Source organism: Ahaetulla prasina, chromosome 3 (genome assembly GCF_028640845.1).
Source record: "Ahaetulla prasina isolate Xishuangbanna chromosome 3, ASM2864084v1, whole genome shotgun sequence".
NCBI lineage: Eukaryota > Metazoa > Chordata > Lepidosauria > Squamata > Colubridae > Ahaetulla > Ahaetulla prasina.
In genome coordinates, this window is record NC_080541.1 from 189,076,338 (window position 1) to 189,092,340 (window position 16,003).

Here is a 16,003-nt window from a genome sequence, read left to right on the forward strand (position 1 = left end):
TGGTGCAACTATAGCTTGGTTTAATGTATCTACAAATATTCTGGACTTTCAGCTATTGTACCTCTCACCATTAAACACGTCAAAATTTTACAATATTTTTCCTCCTATATTAATCTAAATACTTTCTGTTCCAGGATCTTATGTTTCTTTACAACAATTAAACTTTGTCAGATACAGACTTTAAAGTGAATAAATCCATGAGTGGGAATCGATCACTGAAGAAACGATGTGGGGAATTGCATCTGGAATCCCCTGCACGCTATGGTCACGTTCCTTCTACAGGATGTACATTGAGCAAATTCTTTCAGTTGCCAACACCGCCTTTATCAAAGCATCAGTTAAAACGATTAGAAGAACACAAATATCAAAGTGCTGGACGGTCCCTTCTTGAGCCACTTATGCAAGGTTACTGGGAGTGGTTAGTGCGAAGAGTACCAGCCTGGATTGCCCCTAATCTGATTACAATTGTTGGACTGATAATAAACATCTGCACAACCATAATATTAGTATTTTACTGTCCAACAGCTACTGAGCAGGTAAGTTAAGATCTCTAATACTTTTTGGGGACAAGGATTTATTTCCATTAATGGATCACTGTTAATTTTATTTGTTTTGTTAATATTCTGTGCAATTTGCAGATTTGTGAGAAAAAACGGTGAACCACTTCGTGTGCAAGATCTTGCTAGCTTGGGAATTGTAGCCCAACATATGTGAAAAACATCAATGTAGGGAAGGTTCAACTAAAATGTATTACAGCAGAATCAGTGTAAATTATGAGATACATACATTTAAGCTATCCAGAGCTTCTGTAATGAGCTGAGATAATCTTGAGGAAAAGGAGGAAGAACCAAAGTTAAGGCAATGATCAGATGAGAGAAATCTCAGCACAAAACAGATTGGGATGGATTTGAGAAAGCATCTCTCTCTTGATTCTTCCTATTCTCTTTAGAATAAAGGCAAGGAGAAATGAGTTAGACACATTCGGAGTTGCAAAATTCTGTTTCTGCAATCCTATAATAAAAGTAGTTTTGGTATTCATGACTTTGGCATTCAAGTCTGATTTATCTCAAAGGGCTGACATCTTCAGTTTCATCAAACAATTGTTTGGAATGTGTGAGGTTATATCTGTTTGCAGCTTCTTAAGGCAGCTGTGTAATGGTTGGTACTGAGCAGTTGCCGCCCAATCTCAGGATAAGGTTCAATATTTTAAAAAAGTTCCAGATACTTGTTAATATTTTTCCCTGCTTGCTATCAATAATTTTTTGCCTTCCAATCAAAACTCCTTAATATACTGTATATTATATAGCCTAAGTGAATCAGCGTTTAGCTAGTTTATGCTGAGATAGTTGTTCTACTGCTTTTATTCATGAACTATTTAACAGTTACTAAATAGGATTCCTAATTAAACCTTTCATGTGAAAGATGAATAGTTACTCGAATTTAAATTGCTATTTGATTAAACTAGAGAAAATTCGAAGGATTGCTAGTTGTTATCAAATTCACTTATCCTATCCTGAGAAAAGATAGTGTGTACCTTTAACATTTCCCTGGCTGATGCTTGTGCTGAATAATTTTTGTTAGCATCTCACAGCATTTTGCACTGATAGGAACCTGTTTTAAAAAATTATATGCCAACATTATTAGCTACAGATGGCTAATTCCTTTGGTTGCTTTTTTTCCAAAGTTACTTTTTTTAAAGGGCTATAATTTCCTGTTTTATCTTTTCAAGAGATTAGATCATTTTTATAGGTCTACAATGGATTTTTCAAAAAATTTTACCCTCTATGTACAGAGCTGACATTTTACTATTTATGATACTATAATTGGAGTTTAATACCTAATGAATATTGATGAGGATGTTTCAGTTAATCTGGGTCCTCATTTTACCCACCTTGGAAGGATGGAAGGATGAGTCAACCTTGAGCCTGGTGAGATTCGATCTGTCAAATTGCAGGCAGCCAGTAGGCAGCAGAAGTAGCCTGCAGTACTGCATTCTAACCACTGTGCCACCGCAGCTCTGTTAGGTACCCAAAATAAACCAAGGACTTTGGAATTCAAACTTATTTTCCTCTTTACATATTGAGCTCCAACTTCTATATAACAAAGTGAATAGAAGCATATTCTTAATGAATAATTTTTTTTTCTGGAATATCACACTTCCCCCACCACCCAAAAATGCATCTGGCCCCCAAATGGGCCTTGTTTAAAAGCTTTGAGTTAAAGTGATGACATGTTTGATTGCCTTTAATAATTGCTCTTCTTCTCACATTTGTGGCATTTGCATTTTGTTTCAATTGTATTGTTTTTACTATATGCTACCTAAAATTGTTATTGTATTTGGCCATAATATAGGCCATATCTAAAATAAATATATTATTTCTTTTTGCTTTACTTCAACAAACTTTTATTCTTCACATCACAAATTAGGCATTAACTTTGTATCATCATTTGCACATCCTGAAATTTTTCAGTTTCTTCATACTTACATGTATTTTTCCTTGATAAAATGCTTACTGTTTGCTTTACTTTTTGCCACTCATGTGTAACTTTCAATTGTCCATTCCATTTTTCCTGTTGAACACAACTATCTTGATGTTTGAGACATTAATATTCCAATCCATATTCATTGCTGCATCATGTAGTCCATCTGACAATTGCTGTAAATCATTGGAGTTTTTACCAAATATATGGTATCATTACCTGCATACAAAAACATATATAGATACATTTCTCCAACAAAATACCTCTATCACTATCATAAACATTTATACATTTAGAATAGAATAGAATTTTTCATTGGCCAAGTGTGATTGGACACACAAGGAATTTGTCTTGGTGCATATGCTCTCAGTATACATTTATCTATAGATGTAATTATATTAAACAACAAAAGTACATTATATATCCTTGATGGTGGTTCTACTAGGTTCTATTGATAGGCAAACTATGTTCAGCAACTTACCACTTTCTATTAAAAAGATCACTTGGTATTTTGGGGAAGTGCTGTATTATGGAGAAAAGCAACTCAGGAACAGATTCCTTATTTAGGCAATCTCTCTGTGAGGGTGGGCAGGCGTAGGGAAAAATGGGTCAGGCACAGGATGAGGTATATTAACTGAAAAAGTCATAAACGTTGAGCATTTGTCGTAAAGTTACCTTTTTTGTCACCGTTGTAACTTTGAACAGTTGCTGTCCGAGGCAGTTGCTAAGCAAGATCTACCTGTTATCTTCAAATAAGCAGCAGAGTTCAAAAGGAGTTTTAAAATCAAGGTGGAATGCTCAGAGACTTGCTCATATGTGGAAAAAATATAAGATAGCATCCAAAACCACCTTTTAGGCTTATTTACAAATTGTCACTGAAATGTGATTCAGAAACCAAATATATTTAAATATTTTACATTCAAATTCAACAGAACAATTGATGTGCAACAATGGGAATATCAATGGAAGACAAATAATAAATATACCACAAATATAGTGAACTGTGGAATAGATTTGTAGTCCAATGTGCTTAGTTCAGGACGTGATGATGATGACTGCAAATTTTACATTCGGTGAAAACTAGTGTAAGGTGTTTTATCTTTGGTATATTATTCAGTGCTGATAATCCAATTTCAAAAACTGCTGGAAATGCAATAATCAAGTTGGAACATTTTTTCATACTTGGTGAAGTGTTGGATTCCTGCTAATCCTGGATGATGATTTGTTATAGAATGAAACAGATCTTAAAGGTTAATTTTCTTTCCTGTCAGCTGTTTTTCTGCCAAACATCAAACTGTATATTCTTACAAAGTAGAGAGGGAGCTTTGGTTATGATAACAGGTGCCTGCATATCTTGTGCATCATAATTTCTTCTTTAGATGAAGGACAAATCAACTTGTGCAAGCATGCATCAATGTCAGAAACAAGGCCAATACAGAATTTAATTTAATTTGGAAACTGTTTATAGATTATGATTCCCCACGTGGATTTGTACCACAATCATAGTCTGCTTTCTATTAAGATAAGTTTTAAAAATTTAGATGTTCTCTGATTTAATGCAGTAAAGATACACTTTCTCAGATTAAAAAAAACTTATCTCCTTTTTTATCAACAGTTCCTATATTTGTTATTTTACTGATTTTTGAATAGTGATTTAATTTTAAAACTGGTTTGGAAGAGCTATGTAAAATCACCTTTACATTTTACCATACACACACATACACACAGAGCATGTACTCGTTAGTTAGTGTACCTGAATGCCCTCACATAACTGTCTGTATAAACATGTAAGTGGGGAAAAAGATTTATGTGTATTTTTAATAAAGTTTAAATGAAATGGGAAAAAAAAGTAAAGGTGGTAGACTATAATTGGAAATTATACTTTAAAGCAAAGTTTCACTGTTATACAAAATTGAATGAATTTTGTCTTTCTAAGAGGCTATAAAATATATTTTATCGTTTCTTTTAAACTAAGAACGATGATGTTCTTTTTGATTCTTGTTCCTTCCTCCGCTATTAGCAATAAAATCTCAGGTCCAGATTTTTTTCCAGTAACAGCTAAATTCACATTGGCAGATGCTGGAAGCTTATAGAATAGAATAGAATAGAATAGAATAGAATAGAATAGAATAGAATAGAATAGAATAGAATAGAATAGAATTTTTTATTGGCCAAGTGTGATTGGACACACAAGGAATTTGTCTTGGTGCATATGCTCTCAGTGTACATAAAAGAAAAGATACGTTCATCAAGGTACAACATTTACAACACAAATGATGGTCAATATATCAATATAAATCATAAGGATTGCCAGCAACAAAGTTACAGTCATACAGTCATAAGTGGAAAGAGATTGGTGATGGGAACGATGAGAAGATTAATAGTAGTGCAGATTTAGTAAATAGTTTGACAGTGTTGAGGGAATTATTTGTTTAGCAGAGGGATGGCCTTCGGGAAAAAACTGTTCTTGTGTCTAGTTGTTCTGGTGTGCAGTGCTCTATAGTGTCGTTTTGAGGGTAGGAGTTGAAACAGTTTATGTCCTAGATGTGAGGGATCTGTAAATATTTTCACGGCCCTCTTCTTGATTCGTTTATTATACAGGTCCTCAATGGAAGGCAGGTTGGAGCAATTATTTTTTCTGCAGTTCTAATTATCCTCTGAAATCTGTGTCTGTCTTGTTGGGTTGCAGAACCGAACCAGACAGTTATAGAGGTGCAAATGACAGACTCAATAATTCCTTTGTAGAACTGGATCAGCAGCTCCTTGGGCAGTTTGAGCTTTCTGAATTGGCGCAGAAAGAACATTCTTTACTGTCCTTTTTTGATGATGTTTTTGATGTTAGCTGTCCATTTTAGAACTTGCGATATGATAGAACCTAGAAATTTGAAGGTTTCTACTGTTGATATTGTGTTGTCTAGTATTGGGAGAGGTGGAAGTGTGGAAGGGTTTCTCCTAAAGTCTACCACCATTTCTACGGTTTTGAATGTGTTCAGTTCCAGATTGTTTCGGTCGCACCACAAGGCTAGTCGTTCGACCTCTCGTCTATATGCGGATTCGTCATTGTCTCGAATGAGACCAATCACTGTTGTGTCATCACCTTATGATTTATATTGATATATGATTTATATTGATATATTGACCATCAATTGTGTTGTAAATGTTGTACCTTGATGAACGTATCTTTTCTTTTATGTACACTGAGAGCATATGCACCAAGACAAATTCCTTGTGTGTCCAATCACACTTGGCCAATAAAATTCAATTCTATTCTATTCTATTCTATCTGCGAACTTCAGTAGTTTAACAGATGGATCGTTGGAGATGCAGTCATTGGTATACAGAGAGAAGAGAAGTGGGGAGAGCACACAGCCTTGGGGGACCCCTGTGCTAATTGTACAGGTATCTGAAGTGATCCTGCTTAGCTTCACCTGCTGCTTCCTGTTTGTTAGGAAGCTTGTGATCTACTTACAAGTCTGTTCAGGTACCTGTACCTGGTTTAGCTTAGTTAGAAGAGTGTCTGGAATGATGGTATTGAATGCTGAACTAAAATCTACAAAGAGAACCCTTGGATAGGTCCTTGGAGACTCAAGATGTTGTAGGATGTAGTGCAGAGCCATATTAACAGCATCATCTGTTGATCTATTTGCTCGGTATGCAAATTGCAAGGGGTCTAACAGTGGATCCGTGATGGTTTTCAAGTAGGAAAGCACTAGCCTTTCAAAGGTTTTCATGACTACAGATGTTAAAGCAACTGGTCTGTAGTCATTCAGTTCCTTGATGGTGGGCTTCTTCGGCACTGGGATGATGGTAGAGCGTTTGAAGCAAGAAGGAACATAGCACATCTCTAGTGATTTATTGAAAATATGGGTGAAGATGGGGGCCAATTGGTCAGCACAGACTTTTAAGCAAGAAGGAGTTATCTTGTCTGGGCCTGGAGCTTTTCCTGGCTTTTGTCTGTGAAATAGGTCCTGCACTTCCTTTTCTGTGATCACTAGGGGTTGTGAACCCAATGAAATGGGGTCAGTTGTAGGAGGCTTGGCTGTTGTTGGTGTGTCTGAGATGGGGGTTGTGGAGATAGGTGGCTGTAGTTTCCTTTCAAACCTGCAGTAAAACTCATTCAGGTCATCTGCCAGTTGTTGATTACCTTCAGCCTGGGAGGGAGGTTTGCCATAGCCGGTGATATTTTTAAGAGTTTTCCACATGTTTGCTGGTTCATTTGCTGAAAACTGATTCTTTAGCTTTTCAGAGTAGTTTCTTTTTGCTGCTCTGATCTCCCTTGTTAGTGCATTTCTGGCCTGATTGTACAGCATTTTATCGTAGCTGCTTAAGTTTAGGTGTGAACCAAGGTTTGTTGTTACTGTATATTTTATGAGTCAAGAACTCGGTTATATGAATATGCATAGATATATCTTGTAAACATATTTATCTTTGTGATTATAAAACTCATTTAAAAGGCAGAAAAAAAGCAACAAGGCATTCTTTTTTAAAAAACAGGAAAGGCTTAATCATGGAGCATTGAGACTAATTATGTTTAACCACAGAGCCTTTGAAATTTGGTTTTATCTTGGAAGTACTACAAAAAATGTATTTGGATACAGATTTGATCAAATTCAGCTCTGAAAATCCCCAGATTTTTATTATTGATTCTTCAATTTGGACACAGATGCACAATTTATATGCTTGGCATGTTTAGTACTCTACATCTGACATAAATGAAATACAACAGAGAGGAATTCCCACCCCTTTGCCCCCATTTCTGGTTTGGTTATTTGTGTTTGGTAATGATAAAGCATCAGAAAAGCTATCATATAGGAGAACAAATGAAACAAATACAGATAAATAATTTTAGGAATAAATACAATATATAATAATAATAATCCTTTATGTGGTCAACTAATTGGAAGACAGTCTAATCCTGAACAGTTTAAAAGCTTGAAAGATGTGGTCTTTAAATTTTCTATTGTGAACCCTAAGACTAGGGCAATTATACTGCAAATATATGCATGCTTGCACAAAAATATATTCCACTATAAGTGAGGTTATTCTGAGTGTTAGAACTATAGCCTATGCGGTAGTCCTCGACTTACAACAGTTTGTTTAGTGACCATTCAAAGTTATAGCAGCACTAAAAATATGACTTCTGACCGGTTTTCATAGTCACAACCTTTGCAGCATCCGCATGATCATGTGATCAAAATTCAGATGCTTGGCAAGTGGTTCATATTTATAACCTTTGTTGTATCTCAGGATCACATGATCCCCTTTTGGGACCTTCTGATAAGCAAAGTCAATGGGGAATTCAGATTCACTTAACAACCAGGTTACTAACTTATCAATTGCAGTGATTCACTTAACAACTGTCATAAAGAAAAGTCATAAAATGGGCAAAACTCACTTAACAAATGTCTCACTTAATAACAGAAATTTTGGGCTCAGTTGTGGTCGTAAGTCAGGGACTACCTGTATGTACAGTAGTTCCTCCCTATGGAGATTATCAGTCATCCAGGTCATAGTTGTCCCAAAGGTGCTTTTTTAGGAGGCAACTGGACTTTCATGTGGGGGTTCAGGTGGGAGGGTGTTTTTGTTTGTTTGTTTGTTTCTTTTTTTGCTTTTCCAAAGCAAAATGTCTTCAAAAAAAATAAAACAAAGTCCAGTTGCCTCTTGAAAAAGCACTTTTGGGACAATAGTTCCTGCCCTAAGAAATTGGCTAATATAATTATATTTAAAATAAGAATACCATTTCACCATATTAAAAGTTAAACGGATCCTATGCTATCAAGAAGTGACCTTTTGTCATCCAGATTAGAGAATGAGATGGAAATCAGGAAAAAGAATCAAGGCTACCTTCCAATTGTGAAGGCTGTTTCTGATTCCCCTAGATGCATTATATTTATTATTCAGAAATAGAAATAAATGTATTGGCTGTCATTGCTGAGTATTCTTAAACAACAACTGATTCATGTAAACACTGAGCTTTAACTTGTGAACTAACCAATCATGGCTGGATTCATCAGGTGACATGATAGCAGTATTCCAGTATTTGAGGGGCTGCTATAAAGAAGAGAGGGTCAACTTATTTTTTAAAGCACCAGAAGGCAAGATGAAGAAACAATGGATGGAAACTAATCAAGGAGAAAAGCAACCTGGAATTAAGGAGAAACTTCCTATCTGTGAGGACAATTAACCAGTGGAACAGCTTGTTGTCAGAAGTTTTGGGTGCTTTGTCACTGGAGGTTTTTAAAAAAGACTGGACAGCCACTTGTCTGGAATGGTATAAGGTCTGCTGCTTGAGCAGGGGGGGTGGACTAAAATACCTCCAAGGTCCCTTCCAACTCCATTCTGATTGATTAATAGATATAATGCTATGTTGTTGGCTAGTTTACAAATTACAGTGGCTGATTTCATTGTAAATGGTGACAGTAAATAGTATCTGTTACTTAGTATATGTAACACCAGTACTCCCTGAGCTGCATTAGTTGCTGGTGTCTTGCAGGTGCAATGCATGGTGCTGGTTGCCACACTAAAAGACCTCCATGGCTTGGGACCAGTTTACCTCAGGGATCGTTTTTTCCCCAGTTCTTTCTACCGTCCAGTCTGATCCAGCAGGATAGATATACTTCAGGTCCTATTAGCCAGGGAAGGCTAGTTGGCGGGATGTAGGAGGTATGCTTTTTGTGTCATAATGCCCACTATATGGAAAATCCTTCCTCTGGAGATTAGCCCAGACCCTGCTGACCTTTCATAAGGCCCTAAATATCTTCAATACTTGGGATGCATGGTCCCAAGTATTGAAGGATCCTGTCTCCTGATTGTGTTAACCACCATGGATTGTAACATTCTCCTTGGCTGTTTTTTACTTTCTCTGTTATGATGGAATTCATTTTTAATTTATTCATTGGCTAGAGTTACTTGTTAAGATGGTAGCCTTGCAGATTAAATAAATATGTTGAAAACAAAACAAATTAAGATTGTGCATGTTCACCAAACATGTGCAATAATCCTTTAAGTTACAAAACTTGCAGATGGTTTAGCTTTAATCTTAATACGCTTTGCTGTAATACTCTGTGTATGCAAGAAACTTCGGAACTGGATATGAATAAAAGAAGGAATATTACTTGCATTTTTTCATAACTAATCATGCAATAGAATAGATTGTCACTATATGAGATTCATGCCTGATTTAAGACCTACACATTTATTTACATGTTGCTGCTTTTTTACATACATTCTCTTTTAGGCACCACCTTGGGCATATATTGCATGTGCTTGTGGCCTTTTCATCTATCAGTCTTTGGATGCAATAGATGGCAAACAGGCAAGAAGAACCAATAGTAGTAGTCCTCTGGGAGAACTATTTGACCATGGCTGTGATTCATTGTCCACAGGTACTGCACTAGATAAGGGTCTATTAAGTAATTTATGAGGACAAAACCGTTTGGTGCTCTAACAAGATGAGAATAATTTACCTTGGTTGTATAATTCTCATGCCACAGGTCAGAACTTTGGTAATATATTTTATAAAGGTTCTACATTTGATTAGTTTCGTATTAGCAGGTTGTAGCCTCTGGTTGTCTTTGGAAAGCTAAGCACAACCCTGGTTAGTACTTCCATAGAGAACTCCATGGAATGCTAGAGCTCCAGGTTAGACTGGAGAATCATAAAGTTATCCTGTCAAGCTCAATGCAAAGGAATCCCATTTTTATTTCATACTAAGTAGTATAAATCTTAGTTTAAGACTGAAATGCTTGAAATACTTGTTTGAATATTTAAATTCCTTAAAAACTTTAAACCATTTCCAAAATTCTATAAAGAGAAAGAACAGCTGAACCAAAATTAAAATATTTGCAGACTGTGTGCTTTCAGTGGCTCTCTTGCTCTTTTAACAGTGTTCTGTGTAAAACATGGACACATATAAAACACATTCCGATGCCACCCTAAATTGCAGCCCTGGAGCCTTATGGCATAACCCAAGAAGTTTTCTGGTGAACAAAAACTAAAGTTAAAGTAATCACATGGATTTTGAAGGAGGGGAACTTACTGAATTTGTTCATGTGTGGGTGGGTGTGTTCAGATGTGCCTGCACGCACATATGGATATGTGTCAATGCAGACTTTGTGACAGACTCACCTTTGTTTTATTTATGTCCACTTTTGATCAGTTCATCTGTTTGCTCTCAGAGCTCAGATGCGCCTCCAAACTGTGCCCTGTCACTCAGGAATAGAACTGTTCATCACATTTCAACCCAGGCAGTCTTCATAGCGTATCTGTATTGTGATTCATGTGCTAGACCATGAAGAAGTGGCTCAGATACAATTTTTCTTTTCTGTTTGGACCATTTTGTCATTGTTGTTAGACATTCAGACTGACATGAAAATTGAAACATGATGCACTGTTGATAATCCAGGAATTAAATTCTTGCTAAAGATTATTTACCTTTTCTCATCACTGTATTAAGATACCATCAAGCTATCTCTACTAATTAAAGATGAGAGCCAATTTGGTATAGTGATTAAAGGCATGGCACTGTGAGTTCTAGTCCTGTTGTAGGCGGAAAGCCAGCTGGGTGATTTTGGGTCAGGTATTCACTCTCAGCTCTAGGATAAAAGCAAAGGCAAGTGATTTCTGAAAATGTTGCCAAGAAACCTGTGTGGATTTGTACAGGCAATCACAATTGTCAAGATTGACTCAAAATCACACACACGTGCAAAACCAAATAAAGTAAAATTATTACAAAAGCTGCTTATACCAAAACTTCATGCCACAGGTCAAAACTTTGGTAATATATTTGCAAAAAATAAAGACTATTCTAAAATCATCCTGTTGGAATATTGTTTTAATGGTTCATCTTAATTGTATGCTTGGCTGTACTATACTATGATAGAAAGAAATAAGCAAAGGCCTTTATATGTATTTCTTAGTAAGAATGCTGTTGTAGCTATTGCAGCATAAGCTGTTATTTGTCTATGAATAAACGATAACAAATTACACAGTTGCTATTTTTTGTGGTACTGTACATTTTCTAATTTCTCCTGCCTTTCTATGACTGGTACTTGTTTTTGGGTTGTGCTTTTAGTAGATATTAACTGTTATAACACAACCAGCAAAACTTCTGCAAGGTCACAACAATTATTGAGAATATTTATTTATAAAGTACTCCAAGGGGGGATACACAATATTTGAAAAAAACTGCACATCAGCAGCTTTTAGAATGCTTGCTTCAATGGCTAGGCTGTACCTAGATTGCACATAATATGTTCAAAATTCTGCAATATTTTCTATAATAATAGAAAAATAAGGAAAAAACTTTTCTCTGTTGCTTATTATAGAAATCAGTGTATGACTGTTTCAAAGTGTAGTACAACAATTGTGTGATCTAATTCTTGTTTTCTTTTCTATTTGGAATCATGTTGTTGAATTATGAAAATGAACCAAATAAAGACACTTTTTTCTTTTATCATAGTCAGACTTTCCATATTCCCCACCATGGTTATAGAATTATCAAGTGGGGAATACAGATCAAGAAAGTTCTCATTCAGTATTGAGGTTCAAGGGAAATAAAATTCAATTCAAATAAGATATTTGAAACTAGGTTTGATTTGAACCAAACTGATTTTAAAAAGAATCAAGCACTGTATTGGGAAAGATCCAAACTTTGCACCTAGCTTATTTTTATGGTTGAGTGGAACAAAATAATAGTGATGGGAGACCATTTAGAAATATTAGCTCCTGGCAGAAAGTTTCAAGGATTTCACTACAATAAATTTTTGCTATATTGTCTTGTGCCTCTAATGAGCTGCAAGTTGTCTTTAACAACAAATCTATAGAGAAAATTTAATACAGTCTGTTTTTTAAAAGCTTTCAAATGCTAATTACTACTAAAGAACAAACATTCTAGACTCCTTGACCACTTGTTTCTCTGAAATGGGACTCTGGAATTGGCATGGCTTATTAGTTAGCTACTCACCTTACAATCCGAAGGCCCAGTCAGTTTCAATTCCTCACCCACAGCTTTGATCATATGGAAGGAAAGCTGCACAGTATTTCTATAAACAGAAAGCATAGTAAATCCATAATACCTTTAAATCTCCTAAGCAGTTGAAACTGCTTTAGAAACTTGATTACTATTCAGACTGAATACTTCAAAGTTTTGGATAGTGCTGGCTCTAGGATAACGAAGGCAAGAGGTTGAAATTAGATTTCCTGTAAATAGTCAAATATTGCTAATGGTATAATTGTATGCATGTCTGAAAAGAAAACTCATTAAGTGGAATATTATTAAATTTTTATCCCCCTGTTACTTATTTATATTTAAATTTATATAAATACACACACACACATATTCATACAGGTATATAAGCCTCAAGGCGGCAAACATATCTAATGCTCCTACCTCTTATTTTTCCCACAACAGCAACCATGTGAGATGGATTAAACTGAGATAGAATAACTGGTCCCAAATCACCCAACTGGCTTACATGCTTAAGGAAGGCCTAGAAGTTACGGACTCTGGTTTCTAGACCAGCATCTTAACCACTATATCAAACTGTTCCCCAAAATGTACTTTAAGAAATTTTTAATTTATTTTCAAACTGAGTGAATTCACATGTGACTGAGCATCTAGTATCATTTCCAATGTAGTTAATTAAGAATTCTGAAATTCGTTGCCATGTATATTGTTTGTGTTTATTCATAGTGTCATCATGCTACCACAAAATATTAACCATTTGTGGAAATCTTATTTTTAATCTTGCACAAGTGTAAAATGTAATTGATAAAACTTATAAAAGTTGGAGACAATTTTGTATGCCTTTTGAAGAAAATGTTTGTTGTGAATCTTATACTTTCCAGAATCCATCAGAAATATAAGTGAGTAAGAGGACAATTTACATATTAGAAGTTATTAAACAGTCATAATGATCCATTAGCAAATATGTTTATTTTCTACCCTTAGTTTTAATTTATTTTATCTTCAGTCTTCGTGGTTTTGGGAACGTGTATCGCTGTGCAACTGGGGACAAATCCTGACTGGATGTTTTTCTGCTGTTTTGCTGGGACATTCATGTTTTACTGTGCACACTGGCAGACATATGTCTCTGGAACAATGCGCTTTGGAATGTAAGTAATGTAGCTGAGAAAAATATTTTGCTATCTTAACTATCTTTTTACAGTTGTAAAATGAAACTTAATATAAACAACTTTAATTGTTTAAGTCTGTTGTTTAAATTCAGTGCCAACAAGATGCAATAACAACTTAATTTTGCATATTTTAAAAAAGCATAGTAAATCCATAATACCTTTAAATCTCCTAAGCAGTTGAAACTGCTTTAGAAACTTGATTACTATTCAGACTGAATACTTCAAAGTTTTGGATAGTGCTGGCTCTAGGATAACGAAGGCAAGAGGTTGAAATTAGATTTCCTGTAAATAGTCAAATATTGCTAATGGTATAATTGTATGCATGTCTGAAAAGAAAACTCATTAAGTGGAATATTATTAAATTTTTATCCCCCTGTTACTTATTTATATTTAAATTTATATAAATACACACACACACATATTCATACAGGTATATAAGCCTCAAGGCGGCAAACATATCTAATGCTCCTACCTCTTATTTTTCCCACAACAGCAACCATGTGAGATGGATTAAACTGAGATAGAATAACTGGTCCCAAATCACCCAACTGGCTTACATGCTTAAGGAAGGCCTAGAAGTTACGGACTCTGGTTTCTAGACCAGCATCTTAACCACTATATCAAACTGTTCCCCAAAATGTACTTTAAGAAATTTTTAATTTATTTTCAAACTGAGTGAATTCACATGTGACTGAGCATCTAGTATCATTTCCAATGTAGTTAATTAAGAATTCTGAAATTCGTTGCCATGTATATTGTTTGTGTTTATTCATAGTGTCATCATGCTACCACAAAATATTAACCATTTGTGGAAATTTATTTTTAATCTTGCACAAGTGTAAAATGTAATTGATAAAACTTATAAAAGTTGGAGACAATTTTGTATGCCTTTTGAAGAAAATGTTTGTTGTGAATCTTATACTTTCCAGAATCCATCAGAAATATAAGTGAGTAAGAGGACAATTTACATATTAGAAGTTATTAAACAGTCATAATGATCCATTAGCAAATATGTTTATTTTCTACCCTTAGTTTTAATTTATTTTATCTTCAGTCTTCGTGGTTTTGGGAACGTGTATCGCTGTGCAACTGGGGACAAATCCTGACTGGATGTTTTTCTGCTGTTTTGCTGGGACATTCATGTTTTACTGTGCACACTGGCAGACATATGTCTCTGGAACAATGCGCTTTGGAATGTAAGTAATGTAGCTGAGAAAAATATTTTGCTATCTTAACTATCTTTTTACAGTTGTAAAATGAAACTTAATATAAACAACTTTAATTGTTTAAGTCTGTTGTTTAAATTCAGTGCCAACAAGATGCAATAACAACTTAATTTTGCATATTTTAAAAAAATCATTTTTAAAAAACATCTTTCTTTCCTTGAATGATAAGGTCTGGTTCGCGTATCACTTACTATGTAATTAACAGTGTCTGTCTGTATGATGAATAATTAATTAGGTCATAATAGCATGATAGATGCGTGAAAGTTAGATCTGGATTTCTTTTTTCAAAAGCTACAAAATCACTGCTTGATTGCATTGGTTCATGCTGCTAATTGCATAACTTTTTCATCCCAAAGGTAGGACTACTAATTTAGAAATAGTGTTCATACATTTTGTCTCTCATCTCTTCGCTGCATCATTTGTGTACCCAACACTTTTTAGCCTTACTGTAATTTGTTTTGTTTCAATTTAGTCTGTAGGAATCCAGCCACTGTTATTTTTGTAAAGGATAGTTTTATATTTTAATATATTAGATAAAGCAATAATCCAGTTGTCAACAACCCACACTTTATTAAGCAGTGGCATTGTGTGAACCAGCATTAAGATCATGGCTAACAAATTCCTAAAATGCAAGACATTTAAAATTCAGTTTAGGGCATTTTAAGTAATAAGGTAAAATAAGGCTATGTTCAAGTGCATGCCTTTGTATGATCCTTTTCACTTTCTGAAACAGTAAACTTCAATTGATTTCATGCGAGGTTTGAGTTCTGAGGAAAAATAAATCTACATATTCACTATGACCAACAGACTTTCACAGTTTGAAAATTGTTTTCCAGTAAATATTAAATTAAATATTAATATTAAATATTAAATTCTATTAAACATATTAAATTAAATATTAAATTCTATTAAACATAAGTCCTGAAATGTAACCTAAGATATAAAATGCTTATTCACTGAATTAAGAGATAGCAAGATCATGCAGATTTCAGGCAAATTTCATCATTTCAGTGTGTACTAATAAATATAAATTAAATGAAATATCAGATTTTTCTTGTGATTTATTGAACTATGTTTAATTTATTTTTTTTAATAAATAAATCAAGGCGTCAAACATACTTCCCTCCTCTTATTTTCTCTACATCAACAACCCTGTGATG

At 34.7% G+C, this 16,003-nt stretch overlaps 1 protein-coding gene across 1 annotated transcript in view; it reads left to right on the top strand.

Moving 5' to 3' along the window:
* The first annotated feature begins 166 nt into the window (after positions 1-166).
* The window catches only part of CEPT1 (choline/ethanolamine phosphotransferase 1), a 36,351-nt gene continuing 20,514 nt past the window's right edge, over positions 167-16,003 (top strand). Inside the window, exons 1-3 of the mRNA XM_058178418.1 lie at positions 167-536; positions 9,719-9,866; positions 13,455-13,596. Coding sequence (XP_058034401.1) covers positions 198-536; positions 9,719-9,866; positions 13,455-13,596 — 629 coding nt within the window. The 5' untranslated portion in view covers positions 167-197. The remainder of the gene's footprint in view (positions 537-9,718; positions 9,867-13,454; positions 13,597-16,003) is intronic.